Consider the following 17,600-nt stretch of genomic DNA (forward strand, 5'->3'; position numbering starts at 1 on the left):
AACGTCAAGAAGAAATTCTACCGAACGACGGCCTAAAAACCCGAAAAACCCATTAGTTTCAAGGAATGGCCTCGAAAGTCTATCTCTTTTGATAAAAATTGTTATGTAAATTTTTTCTAGACTAAATTTATGTTGAAAAGAGTTTGATTTTGGCGGCCAATACTTGAAACTCAACAATTTCAAGTGTATTGGCCGCGAAAACCTAACTTATTTAATCATGGAATCTTTACATGTGAAACATCCAGTCTACAAAAAGTTGAATGAAAATTACTATTTTCTGTTAAAATTAACATGTTTTATATTTTTTATTGAAGCTCGAGTTACTGAGAATTCGACAGTTTTCTAAAATAAAACTAAAAATAGTTTCAGTTCTATTTGATGCTAGCATAAGGCACAGTAAGCCATACATTGATTTATTTACAGGTTGGTTATATTATTGGATTTATTAAAAACTTGCGGGCCACCAAAGCGAAGCCCTGTAAATTAACATGGTCGACAATATTCTCATTAGGTTGCCTGAAACCAGAAATATTTACAAATGAAAACGTAGTCAATGGTATGGTTAGCGTTTTAAGAAGAGACATTGCCGCTGGTCTGAAAGGAATGCACAAAAGCAATTCGCATGTGCATCAGATGTTCCTCAATCTAATTTGCCATGCTTTCAGCGAAAAAGATAACTGGCCGGAAATATTTGTTAAGGTATCAGCTTGAAAGGACAAAGTTATTTAAAAATATATACAATATACAGGGCATCTCGCTAGCACACGAGCAAACAGGTACTGTGACATTCTTTGGCTCAAAAAAACACGATCTGACCTAACTTTTATTGGAGAAAATGTCTGGATCTTCTTATGTACGACTCATATGTTGATGAAGCAGCCGAGTTCATCCGCTTTGGGAAATTGGTGAATTCTTAAGTGTCTTGGTACAAAACTATTAGAACTTTCATTTAGTTGATAAAATTAACTGATTTTTTTCAACCAATCGTTTCTTGACATTTTGGTGGTCTTTGTAAGATTTTGTAGCATTGGTAGTTTTAGCTCTAAAACACGATTTCTGTTTAATTTTTTACCATTAAAAAACTTAAATCAAGTTTATTGTAATATCGGAAGAACTCAGGCTGATTTTGGTAAAACTTCCTGTGAATTTGTTCCTACGTCAGGACTATATGTAGTTTGATGAATCTACTGAGCTCAGCCCGAAGCTCGCGTTTTTCGTCCCACTTCTGGACGAGTGGCATAATACTTTGACCACGTCAATCATTTCTCAATTTATTCATTCATTTAATATCAAACTAGTCTAGTATTTGTTAGAATGTCCCCTCAGCGAGTAACATGGATGATTATCGCTTACTACGACATTTGTAGTTAATGGATTTTATTGTTATATTGCAGCAAACAGAAAAAAATGCATAAAGCCTGAATGCTACAAGATTTTATAAAAAGTTAAAAAAATGATTTGTGCGTCAACTCAACAAAAAATCAGTTGATTCCGGCCACCAAATAAAAGTTCTGAGAGAATTTGTTCAAAGCGGATGAACTTTATTGCTTCATCAAAATATGAGTCTTACATAAAAACAAATTGAGAGCAGGTTTCATTAAAATCCATCGTATCAATTTCCCGATATTTCAAAAAGCATCGTTTTTTTTAGGAGTTTTCCTTAATTAGTTAGGACAGAGTCTTCTTTTGAGCCAAAGACTGTTGCAGTTCCCTTTTCATCATATCCTTACGGGAACCCTGTATAAATGTTTGCTCATTTTTAAACTTACTTAACTTTCAGTTATATGTAGAAGACGCAATAGGAGACAGAATAATAATTGACAGTCCTTTTGCTAAACCGTTCGTAGACAATATAATTACGGCTTTTCATACCAAGGTGCCGCCTCTAACATCTCTTCTCAAGTCAGAGAATTGGAGCTCTGCTTCTAGAGACACTTCGAGTCCATTGACAATAAATAATATGGAAGACGATGACCGTTAGTACATCAGTTTCAAATCGATAGTCTTGTATATTTATGTAAATCTTGTTTTAGCCGCCAGTGAGCAGAAAAATATAGTGGAAACATGGCAAGCTCGAATATCACCCAGATATGCTCACGCTCAAGAGCAGGTGGAGCAGATTCTACTGGAAGCGATTCAAGATCTTCTAGCTAGAAGACAACAACCTGAAGCCACCAGTAAAAATCTTGTTAAACTACTTAGTACGGCTTGTGGCTTAATCGAGATGAGAGTAATAGCAGTGTCTCGTATAGAAGCCTGGCTTCATAATCATAAACTGATGAAGCCTGCACAAGAGCTGTTGGCGTACCTTTGCTACAACTGTTCAGCGAGTTCTCAGAGAGATTTAGAAGTGATAGCGCAGTTGAGTAAATTGAGGCTTAAAAACAAACCGATGGTGAACTATTTCAACAACTGCCTAAGAGAAATGGTATTGTCGTTCCAGGAGAACTTGTATCCGCTCTTAAAGTATACAATTTATAATGAGTTGAGCAACGCAAGAAATCCAAACAATTTGATAGTGGTTGGCGCTCTGTTTCAAGTCAAACCTGATCATGCAGCTGATGCCTTAGCTGATATTTGTTTGGTAAGTAATTTGCAAATTCCAATGATCTGATTTAGTTTTCCGCTACATACAATACATGTTTTTTTGCAAATTTTGGTGTTGTTTATCCGCTATTCCTAACGTAAAAATAGCTCATTTTCAAATTTGCTCCGTAGGAACTATTATTGAATAAAGAGGATTATCTTCGTTCACTTCGTGCACTTCTAAAAGAAATCAACAGAGTTCTCAGGCACGATTTCAATTTACTAAATGTGGTTCACGCATTGCTACGAGAACGAAAGGAATTGAATGCCTCTATTCGAGACCATGATTTTCGGGAGCGAATATTCCTGTCCTTGGTGGATTTGTCAACAATGTGCATGTTGTTGTGTGTTAGTCCGCAAGTTAGAGATGCTGCAACTCAAAGCAAACGAGATGTTTCCGTTCTGACGGCTTTTAAGATGCAGGTTACCAATATTCAAAGGGAATGTGTTACATGGCTCCAAGATTCAGCATTGAGAGTATTTCGACCAAATGTTCCTGACTTTCATCATGCGCTGTTGAAAGTACCTAATAGCATATTAAAATAATTGCAAATATTTACTATTGAGATTTTGTAAAATATTTTTTAGGTTTTATTTTTGGAACAGCCGGAACATTACTACAAAGTGGATTCATGGCCAGGAGAAAATGAACGAAACCTATTTTTACGGCTGGCCAGCGAAGTTCCTCTTCTGCAAGCGACTTTGCTGCGTATTCTTCTAATCGGAATATCCAAAGAACATCCAATAACGCCAAATGAAGTCACGGATGTTGTCGATCAGCTCATTAAACGAGCAGCGAATCTTTCTCCCGACTGCGGACCTCCATTACAAATTGACAAGCTGGAGATTATGGATTTTTTCTTCAATTTATGCAGTTATAACTATCCCGAAAACATCACGTTGCCGCATGGATACGTTGCCCCTAAATTAGCAATTTCTATCTTATATTGGAAGGTCTGGTTGATTTTATTAACATTGGCAGCCCATAATCCATCGACTATTGGAAATCTCGCATGGAATAAGTACCCTACATTAAGAATGTTCATGGAAATGTGTATTACAAAGTTAGTTATGGTTTATTAACATTTACATTAATTTCAGTAACGGTATTAACAATTGTCGTTTTTTTTAGTTATTTTTCATTTCCTCCTCCAACAATGATTACAGCAGAAGACGATTTTCATTCCAAAGAACTTCAGGTTCTTGCTCTCGAAAAACAAACCATATTAGAGTTTGAGTCTCATTTGGCAGCCGCTAGCACCAAAGCGGAGATTAATGAACAAACCAGCCATCTTTTGCCCCAACTTATGGAGCAGAATCCACTTGGAGATTCTCGCAGGCCTCCGCCTCAAATATTAGATTTATTACAAACTTTGAACAACTCACATAGACTGGGACATTTGCTATGCAAATCAAGACATCCCGATTTTCTCTTAGACATTATGTCTCGACAAGGAGGTAAGCATTTTTTTCATATTTATAAGACGATGAAGTTAGTCAGTGAAGTCATGAAAATTCGATTAAACGTCTTAAATAATATGTTTTTTACAAACTAATAATGTTACTTTTAGGAGCTCATATGCCTTGGTTGGCTGAACTGGTCCATAGTGCTGAAGGAGTTCTCTCTCATCTCCCAGTGCAGTGTTTGTGCGAATATTTGCTGTCCACTGCACCTGCGGAAAAATTAACTAAACATGGACAACTACTTGCGCATCTTCGAACAGTGGTAAATGGCCCGGACACTCAGTCCGCATGTGAAGTTCTCGAATATTTATTTAGACGATTAACATCGGATCATGGAGCGAGTAGAACGCAAGCTACTAAAGGCTTGGGGTTAATCTTGTCTCCAACTGAAGATGGAGAATTGAATGTTGAAAACTATTCGAATTGGTTGTCTCAGTATATCCGACATTTCGCTCACTTTGCAATAATTAAACCAGTTCTGGTGCAATTCTTAAGGCAGGCTTTGCAAATTGAAACGAATCCAACGATCATGTCCAGCTATATCAACTTCTTAACTACTCAAGATTGCTACGAGTCATTTGCTGAACTTAATGACTTAATTTCCGATTTATCGTCTGTTATTATAGAGAGGCACAGCGTAACATCATATGTTTTGCCTGGAGACGGCAATGTGACGCTCAAAAATTTGCTGCAGCTCTTCTGCATCTATACAATCAAATCGAAAGAAAATGTAGAAGAGTCATACAGTATCCATCAAACGTACAATAATGAGTATGTAATTGTATCTTGGGGAACAGGTGAACAGTGTCCAATGCAACCGTTGGTTATTCATTCTGCTATTGTACTACTTACGTATGGACCATTACCTTTATTTGAACCGTTTAATATGCTTTTAAACACCTGGTTTCCTTTAAATATGGATCACCCACGTGCCTATTCACCTGACACATCGGAAACCACGTCGTATTTGCCTGACTGGATGAAGCTGAGAATGATTCGTTCGAATGTATCTCGACTGGTTGATGCAGCCATTGAAAAATTGGAACCACCAAAGCTGGTTTTATTTATTCAATCTTTTGGAATTCCAACTAGCTCCATTACGAAATTATTGAACACTCTGGATAAAGCCACAATTTTAGACCAGAAACTGGTAATGGATTCAGTTTTGGACAAAACGTACATGATTCAATTGGTGGAAGTTCAAAATAAACGTGGCGCTATCGGCGGTGAAATATTTGTTAAAGCTATAGAAATGCAATTTCCTCCTGTTCAAAAAGGGGATGCAGAAATCGATGTTGATAACAGAAAAGTTCTGTCCTATGGTGGACAATCTGAGAAATCGGTTTTCACCGATAAAGTTATAGTGGAAAACTTGAATATTCTATTTAATCCACATTTTATGGGTGATAAGAACAAGATTATTCCTAATCTAGTAAGGGTAAGTGAGTATTTAAAAAAGTTTAGTTGAAAAATAGTATTTGTATATTATGGATATCTATAAAATATTTTTTTTATGTTTGCCAATTTAGTTTTTATTACAGGTAATTGATGTAAAGTTCACTTCATCTCCGGAAACCACAGTGTTGTTTTGTTTTATCTAAAATTGTTGTTTCTAGTGCATCGTTTTGATTTCTGCCATGTTACTTCATTTGAATATTATTCCATATATTGTAGTTCTCAAAAGAATTATACTTTGCTCAATACGCTCAACTTACATTTTTAGTAGAGGACGCTTAAGCGCTTTTTGGTTTGTCGTTAAGAACGAAGCTGATTTCGGCTCTAAAAACGAGTTAATCAAGAATCACTGATCCAATCATTAATATTAATTACTGGAAATGTTTTAATGAGGTTTCAAATTGCAACTTTTTCCTCAAAATAATAACCATATAAAATATATTTCTTGCTTGTTAATGTTGAGTCTTTTAATACAATAACAGAACAACGTAATGTGAGGACTACTTGTTTTTATGCTTGAATTGGGTAAAAAACGGGCGTTTTGAAAGAGCTTAGGCAATCGCAAATTTATTCGAGCAGTTTCAGTACATCTTCTCAACACTACACAATAAAATTTTGAAAATTACGAAATCAAAAAATCCTGTTATCCTGTTCAGTCCACCATCGAACTTAATAATTAAATTATGTGGCGTTTTACCTATTTTCCTTTTTATTATAATTTTCTCAAAGCGCAAGCACCATTTGCCCTTATAGGCTCATATTGACACATTTTGTATTCTTACATTTGCAAAATGCTTATTAGTTAGAATGATCCTATCAGTAATATTAACTGATTTGATTGTAATTCAATGTATGTATTTCCTTTGCAGAACCTTAGTCTTGATAAGACTCACAAGGAAACCTTCTTTAACTTCTTCAAATCAGTACCAACAAATTTAATTTTGAATCCCTTGATCCAATACAAATCGTTCTCAATGTTACTGCGACTGGTATTTACAAGTGATTCTCTGAGCGAAGAGAAGCAAATGTTTGCCATTCAGTTACTGCCAATGATCCCCAAGAGCAATTGCACCGCAAACTTTCTAAGGCGATACCTACAGATGTATTCGGTGAAAGAGGCATCCGATTCTATTGTGCCCCTTGAGTTAATGCAGATGGTAAAGTGCGAGGACTTGATAACCAGGGTGAAATCAGAACAGGTGCTAAGCGCATCGGAAAATTTAACGGAGAAATTGGGAAAAATGCTGATGGAGGATGAAAGCGAGTCTGAGAAGACTGGGTTACTGGTAGATTGGTTGTCATCTTTGGAATTGGAAATTGCCAATTCGGACAAAGACAAGCTGCAGGTCAGTTTTAGTGCTAGATAGTGAAGATAATAAACGGGAATTAATATCATATAAATAATCCTTTAGGTGGGACTTCTGTTCTCCAAAAAATTTCTGCAATTCCGGCCCTTGTTGATTTCGTTGCTACTCCAAAGAGCCAGCTGGCAAAGTCTATTCAAGCTAGTTACATATTTGCTTTGTGAAGATTCAGAAAAAGTGTGCCCAGTCTCAGTGCTAGACTATTTAACAGCGTTAATAAAAAGCCCAAAATTGTGGCAAGGCCGTGATAAGGCTGTACCCAAACACGCGCATTTTGAAGACATGTTGAAACTAAACGAGACACAAGTAAGTAAATCGAAAAAGAAATATATTTACTGCAAGTTTGCAAAGGAGATCAATTTTTAGTCAAACTAGAGGAGGAAAATTTATTTCAACTTGCATTGCTTAATTGTAGCTTTCTGGCATTATTTTTTGTGCCCATTTATAAATGTTATCGGTTTAAGCCCATTCATTCATTTAAATAGCTTAAGAAACTCTGCAGCGAATTTTACAAAAATATGATTGATTGCAGGTAAAATGTATTGTTAAATACATTCTTGAAGAGTCCGATCAATGCGAATCAAACTGGAAGCAAAAGATGGAGTCAAGACTTCCACTCCTCCTCAAATGTATCGGAGAACATGCCCCTGTAATTATCAAAATGCTATTCCAGAGTTCAGATACAGAAATTTACAGCAGGGAGCTTTTGCTAATGACCTACATGTCTCTGCCGTTTGCCGGGCAGGAAGAATTGGAACTCAAAGCAGACACAACGTTGGATATTTTGAAAATGAACTGTTCTAGTGCTATAGATAGGATAGCGCACTGTCTTCTCAGCGCATTGTCTGCAACGCCCAGATCCAAAGACTGGCCAAAGAAAAGCCAAGATCTGGAACTGTGTTCCCGTAAACTTGCTGCCACGCATCCTTTGTTGGTGCTGCGCCATTTGCCGATGTTATCTGGAAGTTTAAAGGGTAGAGCGCAGTACGAATGGGCTGTGCTGAAAAGTAGAGGTCACTTTTTGCTCTTCGGGCAAATACTCGGGTTAATGGAGCTGCTACAACCGTATATTTTTCATCAAACTGACCAATCCGGAACGCTTTATGAGCTATTGCTCTCGTTTTTCCAGCTGCTGAATTTCCACTATCATCGATCGGAACTGAACAGCTTGGTCAAAAGGATTGTGACGTTTATTCAAAATTGGATGGTGCATGATGTTAAAGGCGGCTCGAAATTTTTACAAGAGCATGGTGGAATGTTAAAGTACGTTACCATTAATCTTATAAAAACTGTTTTTTTAGAACTACTTTAATTACAGCGACATCCAGTATAGTCAACCGGGAATTCGACCCTTACTATCAAGCGTTTCATTGCCAGCTTCCTATCAAGAATCCACTTCTGATGTTCTTGTAGGATCGGTAAATCCACCAGTTGCAGAACCATATCCGGACCGTTGGGAGCAATTGAAAAACGCTTTACAAACCCAAGACTGTTTGAACGCTCTACAGGAAATAGATCAGATCAGTAACAAAAGGCCTCAGCTATTGGACAGCGTGTCGCAGAACTTGTATGGATTGCTGGAGTCGCCTAATAACAGTATCAGATCGGTGGTTATTTTGCTGATGGTTCGTTGGTTGAAGTACAACCCGAAGGCAGCATCGGAAGCATTGCCAGCCATTCTTTCCTGTCTGGATTCCGAAAATGGTGACGTTGTTAGCAGTTTGCTGGAAAGGATCTCCGACATTGTTCCAGTAATGCAAGAATATGCAAAAATCATTTTGACTAAAGTTTTTCAACTTGGGATGAAATCTGTTTTAGTTACGACGAGTAGCATTACGAAAACTGTAGATTTGTTGTATTTACAATATGGCTGTTAAACGTGTTTGTTTTAAATTGTATCTAATTAAATTGATAAATAGATAATAAAGTGTATCAAAGTCGGAAAGATATTTGCGTTTGATTTTTGATGAGTGATTTACTTTTTCTAGTTGATTAAAGCCGTTTGGTCTTGTGTGTTGACGGGGATATATGTTATTTGCTGTGGATTTAATCAAAATACATAATAATATTTCTTTTAAAAATCGCTCGACCAAATCGGTCTTTCTGTTCTTACATTTACATCTGTGTGGTGAGTTGTTGCCGCTCTTTCAGTTAACGAGTTATAACTTATCGGTTAATGAGTTATAAGTAATTTATTAAAGCTTTACGAGACCCCAGACTGGAATTTTCACATCTAACAAAAAGGTCATCAACATTTTTTCTGACCGACGTTTTACTACTTTGTTCAAACAACTAAAAAAAAGTCATCTAGATTTTCCCAGCAACAGAACTGAGTGTAAAGAAAGTCAACAAGTTTTCTTGTTAAATCGATCTCCTAATTTGTTCGCATAAAAGATTCAGTTTGCCAGTATTTTACAGTAAAACTTTAGGACTTTGGGTTTAGAGACAGTGTTGTTTGGAAATATTGACCTAAAAGCGAAGAAACCCCAGTTTTCAAGAATTTTCCAAATAAACGATTATAAACTTTGGCTTTTTCAGTTCGGGGAAATATTTTTGAAAAAGACTCAGAAACAATTATTACGGTTTTGTCCATAATCAAAGCTGCAAAAACTTTTCCAAAATTTTTTGCGAAGCGGTTAAGGAGGCGGTGTTCCAATAAAATGTATTTTATAATTATTCACAGAAAATATCTGAAGATTGTCAATATTTTAATTAAAAATAATGCGATTTTTGCGTCGAAAGAATTGCTTAATAGAACTTTTTAAAAACTGGGATGACCTGAAAATTTAAAGGAAGTTTAAAAATCTTCAGAGCGATGAGGGCGGTGAATTTTTCAAATGTTTTTTTGTAAACTCTTTCTCTTTGGTCGTTTTTCCTGAATACTGAATAAAATTATTTGGTTTTTGTGCCAAATCCGAAGCTGAAATGAGTTTTCTAAAGTTCCCTACAAACCGATGAATTAGGCGAATTTTTTAGCAAAATTAATTTTGTCATTTTTGGCTGAAAACACCCCATTATTGTCATAAAAGAAGAAAATCATCAGAAAATAATATATTTTGCGTTTTCGTTTAAAAACTTTTAGTTTTGTAATCGGTTTTGGAGAAAACCTTAATGGTTTTCGAGGAAAACGGTAGGAATTTATTTTCGTTTTTGTCCCGAATTTGGCGCTGAAAAAAATGTTTGTAAAATGTTTACAGAGCTATGAATTTTGGAATTTTTCGCGTAAAAGGCCTCCAGATTGTCAGAATTGTTAAGTAAAACTCTGCAAAATGGAGCGTTTTTTAGTAGAAAGTGAAGCAAAAAAATATTCAGTCAAAACTAAAAACTACGTTTTTTAACAAACTCTACAGTTTTCAGTTGGAAGCTGGAAAGGGATTTCAAAACTTTTTACAAAGCAACGAACGATCCAACATTTATTTCAGAAATTTTTGGCCGAAAAATGCCTTGAGATTGTCAGCATATTTAAGTAAAACTTTATTGTATACTTATACTTTCCTGACTTTGTTTCAATTCCAAATCAAAATTAATTAAATGTGTATGCCAAGGCTTAAAGCAGCAACAACGCTACACATAAAAACTGATGATGGTGGAAAAATACACCGAAACGTATTTTAGCTGATAAATAGAGACAATAAATGACTGAAACCCAGAAATTAATTTTGATTTGGAAGTAAAACTTTAGAAAATTGAGCATTTAGAAGAAATAATAACTAGGCTTAAACTGGAAAATTCTGATATTTAGAAGAAATTTAAAAATATGTTATTAATAAATAGCCGTTAAAAAAATCATCCACATTTTCCCAGCAACGGAACTGAGTGACTGCGCCGGTGCGTTGTGTTAGCGTACCAAGCCATTTGCGTAGCACTGCGCCAACTCCTAAAAACTCACTGAGTTACCCAGGCTTAATCGGAATTAACTGATTTTATCATTTTCAGTTGATGCACTAATCGTTTTTGAACGTTGTTGGGCTCTTTTATAAAATATCTTGCATCGTTTATAGTTTCCTTGGCACTTAACAATTTCAGCCATCACCTGCAAATGTCGCATTAAGCGATAAAATGTTCTTTTATTATAAATTAAATTGCATGCATTTTATAATTTTTAGTTGACCGACAATGTGAAAATCTTAGGCCCTCCGATTATATTTTGGAAGTGTTTTCGTTCGTTTAAAAATTTCTGACATTGTTACGTGACAAGGAACCAGAAATATATTTTTTGCGCCAAAACTATGAACGATACAAGATTTTACAAAGAGCACAAAATTGTGAATAAATGATTAGTGCATCAGTCGAAAAAAAATGAGTTGATTCCAAACACCAAATAAAAAGTTCTGGTAGTTTTTGTACCACGACACTCAAGAATTCACCACTTGTCCAAAACTGCTGACCTCGGTTTCATCAAAATGTGAGTCTTACATAAGAACAAATTCGCAGCGAGTTTCACCAAAATACATCGTACCATTTTCCCGATATTTCAAAAAAGATACATTTTTTGAAGAACTTTGACCATCAATAGCAGAGGGACCAGACGTTTTTTGTTAATAAAAGTTAGGTCAGATCATCTTCTTTTGATCCAAATAATATCACAGTACTCTTATGATCATGTGCTTACGGGACACTTTGTATAGCTCCTATTTTTTAAATTAAATCCGTATATTTTCAGTTAATAATTCACTTTTATATATTTTCTTTGTTAAATATCCTGGATATCTCGTTGAATGTGCTGTGCAGTTCTCGTAGTCAACACGTAGTTTTCTACGAAGATAAGAGATGGCACAGGCGTCAATCGTATACCTGGAATTTTGACAGAGTCCTCCCCCTCTCAAGCCCCTTTTTTTCAGAAATCGTCTATGCTAAAGCAAACCTTCAACCAATTGTAAAATTTATGCTGGTCGCTTATGGAAGCTTGAAAGTGCGAAGACTGGTGCGGTTTCGACATGTATGTTTGGGTATAAATTGGCGTAAAACACTAGCTTTTTGGTGAAATTCGTGTTCGGGATAGTGCAACGTGAACTTTAGACAATGGAGAATTTGACCAGTAACCCCATTTCGCAGGGGTGTGGTCCAGATACTCACATAAATGTGCAAGTGAGCCCGACCACGGGGGGAGACTTTTACATTAGCGTAGAATCCGAAAGCACAGTGGAAAACCTCAAAAAACTCGTATCGAAAAGACTGAAAGTGCCGAGAGATCGGATATGTCTTCTATTTAGAGATAAGTGAGTTGCATATTCCAATTACAGTTACTTTTGCACCTACTTCTGCCATTTATTTTTAGGCAACTACAAGATGGTCATTTATATCAGCACGGCATTACAGATGGATCTAGAATTACCCTACTACCTAACGTGGAAACTGGCCTTATTGTAAGTGTTTGTTCATTTGTTTATCTTTAAACCTGTCATTGTTTATTGTATCTTCATTGCTTTTATTCGTCATAGCCTTGATTAAAATCATTTATAATAGGTAGGTGGATACAGCCAACCATTACCGATTTGCCATAAATATCCTTTTTTGTTGAAGTATGCCCGAAATCCATTTGATCGATAAATACTTGCAGATTCCAAGTAAGCTCACGTGCGGTTTACAACTAGAATTAATCAGCATTATTACATAAATCTAAAGTTCCTACTATTTTATTTAAATATTTCCCGTATCGGGATAGAGGAGGAAATCTCTACGGACTCTTCAAAGACCTGCCAAATTTAGTAGTTAAATACCTGCGTATTTGAAATACTAAACGCACAGTTGCTAATGGGTAATCGATAGCTTTACACAGGTTCAAAGTACGATTAAAATTCCATATTTAATGTATACATTAAATGGGAGTGTAATGAATATTTGATTATTAGTTTATCAAGCAAGAGAATGTGCAAAATTGATAGTGCATATAATAGTCTGGTATCTAAATGGCTATTTATTCCAGGTATTCGTACACATGGTTTTAACTAGCAATTGAGAAGCAGACTTGCAAAATGCAATTTGTCCCTTTTTACCTCTTTTCAAGGGAAGCAAAAAACCATTACCGACAAACTAGGTAATCATAAGAGAAAAAAATGTTTGGGGTAATATGATGTTAGGTGTATGGACCTCTATCACGAGTTTTTGGTGCAAGGAAGTGGGAAAGTATCCAGAATAAAATAAAATAATTGTTGGACAGAATGCAGTCTGTTTGTCGCTAGTGGATAAAATGTCCAGTTAAAATCGAAAAACATATATGAACTTATAAACTGCTCATCAAAATAAACACAGACAAATTTGCCCTAACTTTGGAACAGGATCAGAATAAATTTGCTTAGAGCGATTTGGCTTCTGTTTGAAGCTTTATTGAGCGCCATGTGTTTTCTGTTAGTCAATGTTTTGGGAAAAGTTGCGCATTTCAGATACATTTTCTACAGGGCGGCAAATGAAAAAATGGAAAATTTTGCATGTAAAGTACGGCAACCTCCTAGTTTCAACACCAAAAGAGTAAAGGTACACCAAATAGCTCGAACCGGTATTTGAATTTTTCTGTTATTTCTTCTGATTCAACGTAGAAAATTCAACTTTTTGATCTTGCAGCTATAACTTTGCTGTACTTGGTCTTATTTTCACGACCTTGAGCTCATGTTGAAGCTAAAACTTCATATATAAAAAGAGACGAAAATTCTATATACAGGCTTGCATGAAAAATTACCGAAATCAGTTTTAACAAATAAAATTTTAGCTGCAGCATGAGCCTTATTTACTGCTAATCGGTTCAAAGCAAAAATTATCACTTCATTACCAAAAAGTGAATTTTTAGGCTTTTTTAGATATGAGGTTTATCTTAATACCTGTTGTGTGGAAATAAAACCGTTTTTCGGTCCAACTGAGAGCACGTCCACATGCTCTCAATGTATGTTTACTTCCAAATATTTCGTTCATTCATGCAACTCGGAATACTGAATTTGTTTTTCAAGTTGACTGCTGAGTTTCAAGTTGACCCTAAATTTTGAAATTCGGTTCAAGAAAAAACACATTATTACAAGACAAAAAAGTTGATTTTTCTAAGATAATTCTGTAAAATATTAATGCCTGTGGTGTTGAAATAAGAAAAACGTTTTTTTGTCCAATTCAGAGGTTGTGGCAAGCAACTATCACCAATTTGCAATGTTTCATTTGCCACTATATAGAAAATTTATCTAAACCGGTTTTTGCAAAAATACACAGTAACCGAAAAAAGATGCACTCAATAACGCTTCAAACAGAAATCAAATCGCTTGCAGCAATCAGAATTTATCCAAATTTGTCAGTGTAACGATGATTTTGTTGAGCAGTTTAGTTGTAATTAAACAAGTGTATATTATAACATTAGCATGAAACAAATCAAAATTTCTAGTTATGACAATGTAAGTCGATAAAAAATGCTAAAGTGTAAAAAAAATCTAATCGTATTTTCAATCAATAATATTTCTTATCAATCTCAGCTTATTCTCAAGCTTCTTCGTAGTTTTCGTGCTCTTCATTATCATTACAGTTTGCCACAGTTTTTTCAAATATTTTGCCATTCATTTCAACTTCGTGTCTGTGTTTTACCACCCGTCACTAGATAACGTAAACAAGTATTTATTATTTGCGATTATTGCATTTATTATGCGATTATTATTATTATCAACCAATAAATGTGGAAAGTAAAGTTTATAAAACCTGTAAATTCATATTAGTTGCATAATTATCTCCAAAGCTTGCTGTGAGAAAAAAAATTGAAAGCAAAATAAATCAAAATATCACTGCGCATGAAAAAAGCCAATAATTAAGAAAAGTAAACCCAAAAAAAGCAAAATGAAACTATTAGGACTTTTCGGCCGTTGTGTACAAGCATTTATTCGTAATGTTTCGCAAACACGAGTGGGTTACATCTTCAGATATATTTCGCACGAAAACTTACACTGGTCTAACAAACAGTATAAACTTTTGATGCGAAATGTAGTGAATTCCTGAAATAGTGAGTTTTCAGTAATGTGACTCCCAAAATATTGTATAATAGGAAGTAGTTTTTTAATATACCATATACAACATATATTAGACCCAATTACACTTGAGCTTATAAAGAGTAAAGGAAATGAAGGCAAATATGACATCATAGGTGTAGCATTTTACTGAGCACACTGCCAGCCTACACATTAATCGAATTAATTCCTTTTGTTTCTTTATTGAAATCATTAATGCTAATATAATGTACTTCACTCTTCTAAATTTCTTCAATTAATTTGGAAAACAAACTCTTGTTTTTTTGGTACAATGTTTTGTATTTTTTAAAACTTTGTGACTAATGATACGTTTTGTTATGCGATGATCTCTTGACAATATCTGTATTTTACTCTTTGTAGTACCTACTGCTATATGTGATATACTAAATTCTTCAAGGCAGCTATTTTGTAAATTAAACTGGCTTTGTTTTAAGGGGTCAGCGTTAGTTTTTCCGAAAACTAAATATTGGCTAAATAATAAATAAAAATATTTTTTGAATTTTGCTGTATTATTTTAATGCATTGTTGTGTGCCAAATCGTCAATTTTCCGAAATTGAAATATGCAAAGAATTGTACTTTGGTGGATTTTATTAACCTTTCTCCATTTGAACGATTTGTATGGGTTTAATTCTGAAATTGAAAATATAATATTTTTATTACTAAACACACACAAACATAACTGCTACTACTTTTCAATTAATTTTTAATTTCAAGTTAGTCATGTGACAATTTTTTTAAATCAAGCACCTACACACATCGTTTTTTTCAGACTCAACGTCCAGAGGTGGGAATTATGCAGGCACTGGAATCCCTGAATGATACACAAGTGAATGAATTCCTTTGTGGGAAAGCACCTCTAAACCTTAGCATGCGTTTAGGCGACCATATGATGCTAATTCAGCTGCAACTCAGCACTGTGGCTTCAGCTAGCAAGTGAGAATCATATTTAATACGAAACTAAAACTTATTTAAATATTTTTTTTGTCTATAACTAATACAATTAAAATATTTTTTTCTCCATCTGCAGCTTCCTAAAAGTTTTGAATAAATGTGTTAATATTTTGCAGACCTCCAAACTGTGCCCCCCTACTTCAAAGTCCTGGTCCTCCTAGCTTGTTGCAGGCTAGTAAAAACCTTCAACACACTTTACGAAAATTGTCGGCAGATATTTTCTCAGGAAGAGAAAGGGGTAGGAGCAGAGGTAAGACCAAGCCAATTTTACTTTGAGAATTTTTTTTTATTATGTCACATGATAATAAAATGTAAATACTACTACTATTAATGCGTGAACAAATACTGTTTACATCAAACTGAAAATGAGTCGTTTGAGTCACGCTTTGATTTACTCATCGACTAATGAAATAATGTGCTGATAAAACTAAACCATAATGGACTATTTATGTGTTTCTCCATTTAAGTGTTGTTAACAATCAGTATTTAGTTTTGTTGTTAATTAATTTGTTTTTTTTTTACAGTGACTGGTCGAAGAGAAAGTGTTTACTCCGGCACTTTTAGCGGAGCTCTCAGTCCAACATTACAAGACTCCCGCGGACGCCCCCGAAGAGACATAGCCACAATAGTCCATATTCTAAATGATCTCTTACGTTCTGTGCCTGAACTTCGTCATATCCAAAACAAGGTAAACATCTATTCTATTGTAGTTTAGAATTTTATTTTGATTAGCTTGAAATAGGACTTGCAATTCTCAATTGTAAAGTACAATCTTGATTCTTTCGATTGAAGTCATCTGTAACTAGTAACAGTTAAGCACAAATCCAACAAGAAAATTGCTGTTTTGGTTTACAGAGTACCGACGAAGTTATCATTCCTTCCCCCGAAGATTGTCCCGGTTCTTCGAGCGACTCTGGCTGCTTGACACCATGTTGTTCCTCATTGCCCTGTTGTTCGACTTCGACTTTGCCTGAGCAGGATCAAAATTCCGTTACACGAAGCAAGTTAGGTAAGGTATCAACAGTAACGTAGAAGTGGTAAAAGCGTGAAAAGTAGGTAATGTACAGGGTGTCCCTGAAAAGACAATCTAAGCAAACTAATAATATTCAATGTAGCTTCATTCTCCTGCTACAGGGCGTCAAAGTTCCCAAATTGAGATTGTTTTTTCCAAATAACTTCTAAATTCCCATATCGATTTTCACTAATTTTGGAATCAGCAATTACTACATAAATTGACGTGTTTTGGCTTAAGCGTGATCTTTTTTAATGCGTGAAAGTGTTCTGCCTCTTCGTCAGTCCTACAGTTTCTGTACAAATAATTATTCACATCTTGCAATTCAGATTTTTTATTATTTAGAACGAAAAAAAAAACATGCAAAGTATTAATGTTGAATAATTGAACTAATTTAATTATTTTCACAAATGTTCAAAATGTTGACAGTGTTTCTGAACACATAAATTATTTCTTTTCAAAAAATTTAGCTGTACTTTGGACATTGTGGCGCGCTTGTTTTTAAAATAGTGCAGCTTGGAAATGTATTTTCCCTAACTTGTTTTCTGTGGCGACGGGCAAATCATACACTTGATTTAAGAGAGCCCCACAGAAAAAAAAATCTAGCTGCGTCAAATCGGACGATCTTGGTGTCCAATTTGAAAGTGAAAATCTATTTAGGAGTTGAGCAATTATTTAATTATTATTAGAGGGCGGAAAATATGCAAAGTGCATATCTATGCATTTTTTGCATATTTTATCCAATTTCATGAAAAATTGCATATATCTAAAAAATC

The 17,600-nt window shown here is 35.0% G+C and overlaps 2 protein-coding genes across 6 annotated transcripts in view; both read left to right on the forward strand.

Moving 5' to 3' along the window:
* The window catches only part of LOC109535640 (integrator complex subunit 1), an 11,675-nt gene extending 2,859 nt beyond the window's left edge, over positions 1 to 8,816 (forward strand). For all 5 annotated transcript variants that reach the window (XM_048660916.1, XM_048660912.1, XM_048660913.1 and 2 more), the window contains exons 3-13: positions 424 to 699; positions 1,781 to 1,976; positions 2,034 to 2,584; positions 2,719 to 3,108; positions 3,175 to 3,650; positions 3,719 to 4,044; positions 4,158 to 5,488; positions 6,375 to 6,851; positions 6,918 to 7,175; positions 7,402 to 8,132; positions 8,188 to 8,816. In XM_048660916.1, coding sequence (XP_048516873.1) covers positions 424 to 699; positions 1,781 to 1,976; positions 2,034 to 2,584; positions 2,719 to 3,108; positions 3,175 to 3,650; positions 3,719 to 4,044; positions 4,158 to 5,488; positions 6,375 to 6,851; positions 6,918 to 7,175; positions 7,402 to 8,132; positions 8,188 to 8,746 — 5,571 coding nt within the window. In that variant the 3' untranslated portion in view covers positions 8,747 to 8,816. The remainder of the gene's footprint in view (positions 1 to 423; positions 700 to 1,780; positions 1,977 to 2,033; positions 2,585 to 2,718; positions 3,109 to 3,174; positions 3,651 to 3,718; positions 4,045 to 4,157; positions 5,489 to 6,374; positions 6,852 to 6,917; positions 7,176 to 7,401; positions 8,133 to 8,187) is intronic.
* Positions 8,817 to 11,689: 2,873 nt separating this feature from the next.
* The window catches only part of LOC109535656 (midnolin homolog), a gene marked incomplete in the record, with an annotated part of 8,439 nt that continues 2,528 nt past the window's right edge, over positions 11,690 to 17,600 (forward strand). Inside the window, 6 exon segments of the mRNA XM_048667522.1 lie at positions 11,690 to 12,088; positions 12,148 to 12,235; positions 15,631 to 15,794; positions 15,929 to 16,062; positions 16,337 to 16,500; positions 16,668 to 16,821. Of these exon segments, the coding sequence (XP_048523479.1) occupies positions 11,892 to 12,088; positions 12,148 to 12,235; positions 15,631 to 15,794; positions 15,929 to 16,062; positions 16,337 to 16,500; positions 16,668 to 16,821 (901 nt within the window).

This window comes from Dendroctonus ponderosae, unplaced genomic scaffold, assembly GCF_020466585.1.
Source record: "Dendroctonus ponderosae isolate FM_Combo_2020 unplaced genomic scaffold, Dpon_F_20191213v2 Dpon_F_20191213_1, whole genome shotgun sequence".
Taxonomy (NCBI): Eukaryota; Metazoa; Arthropoda; class Insecta; order Coleoptera; family Curculionidae; genus Dendroctonus; species Dendroctonus ponderosae.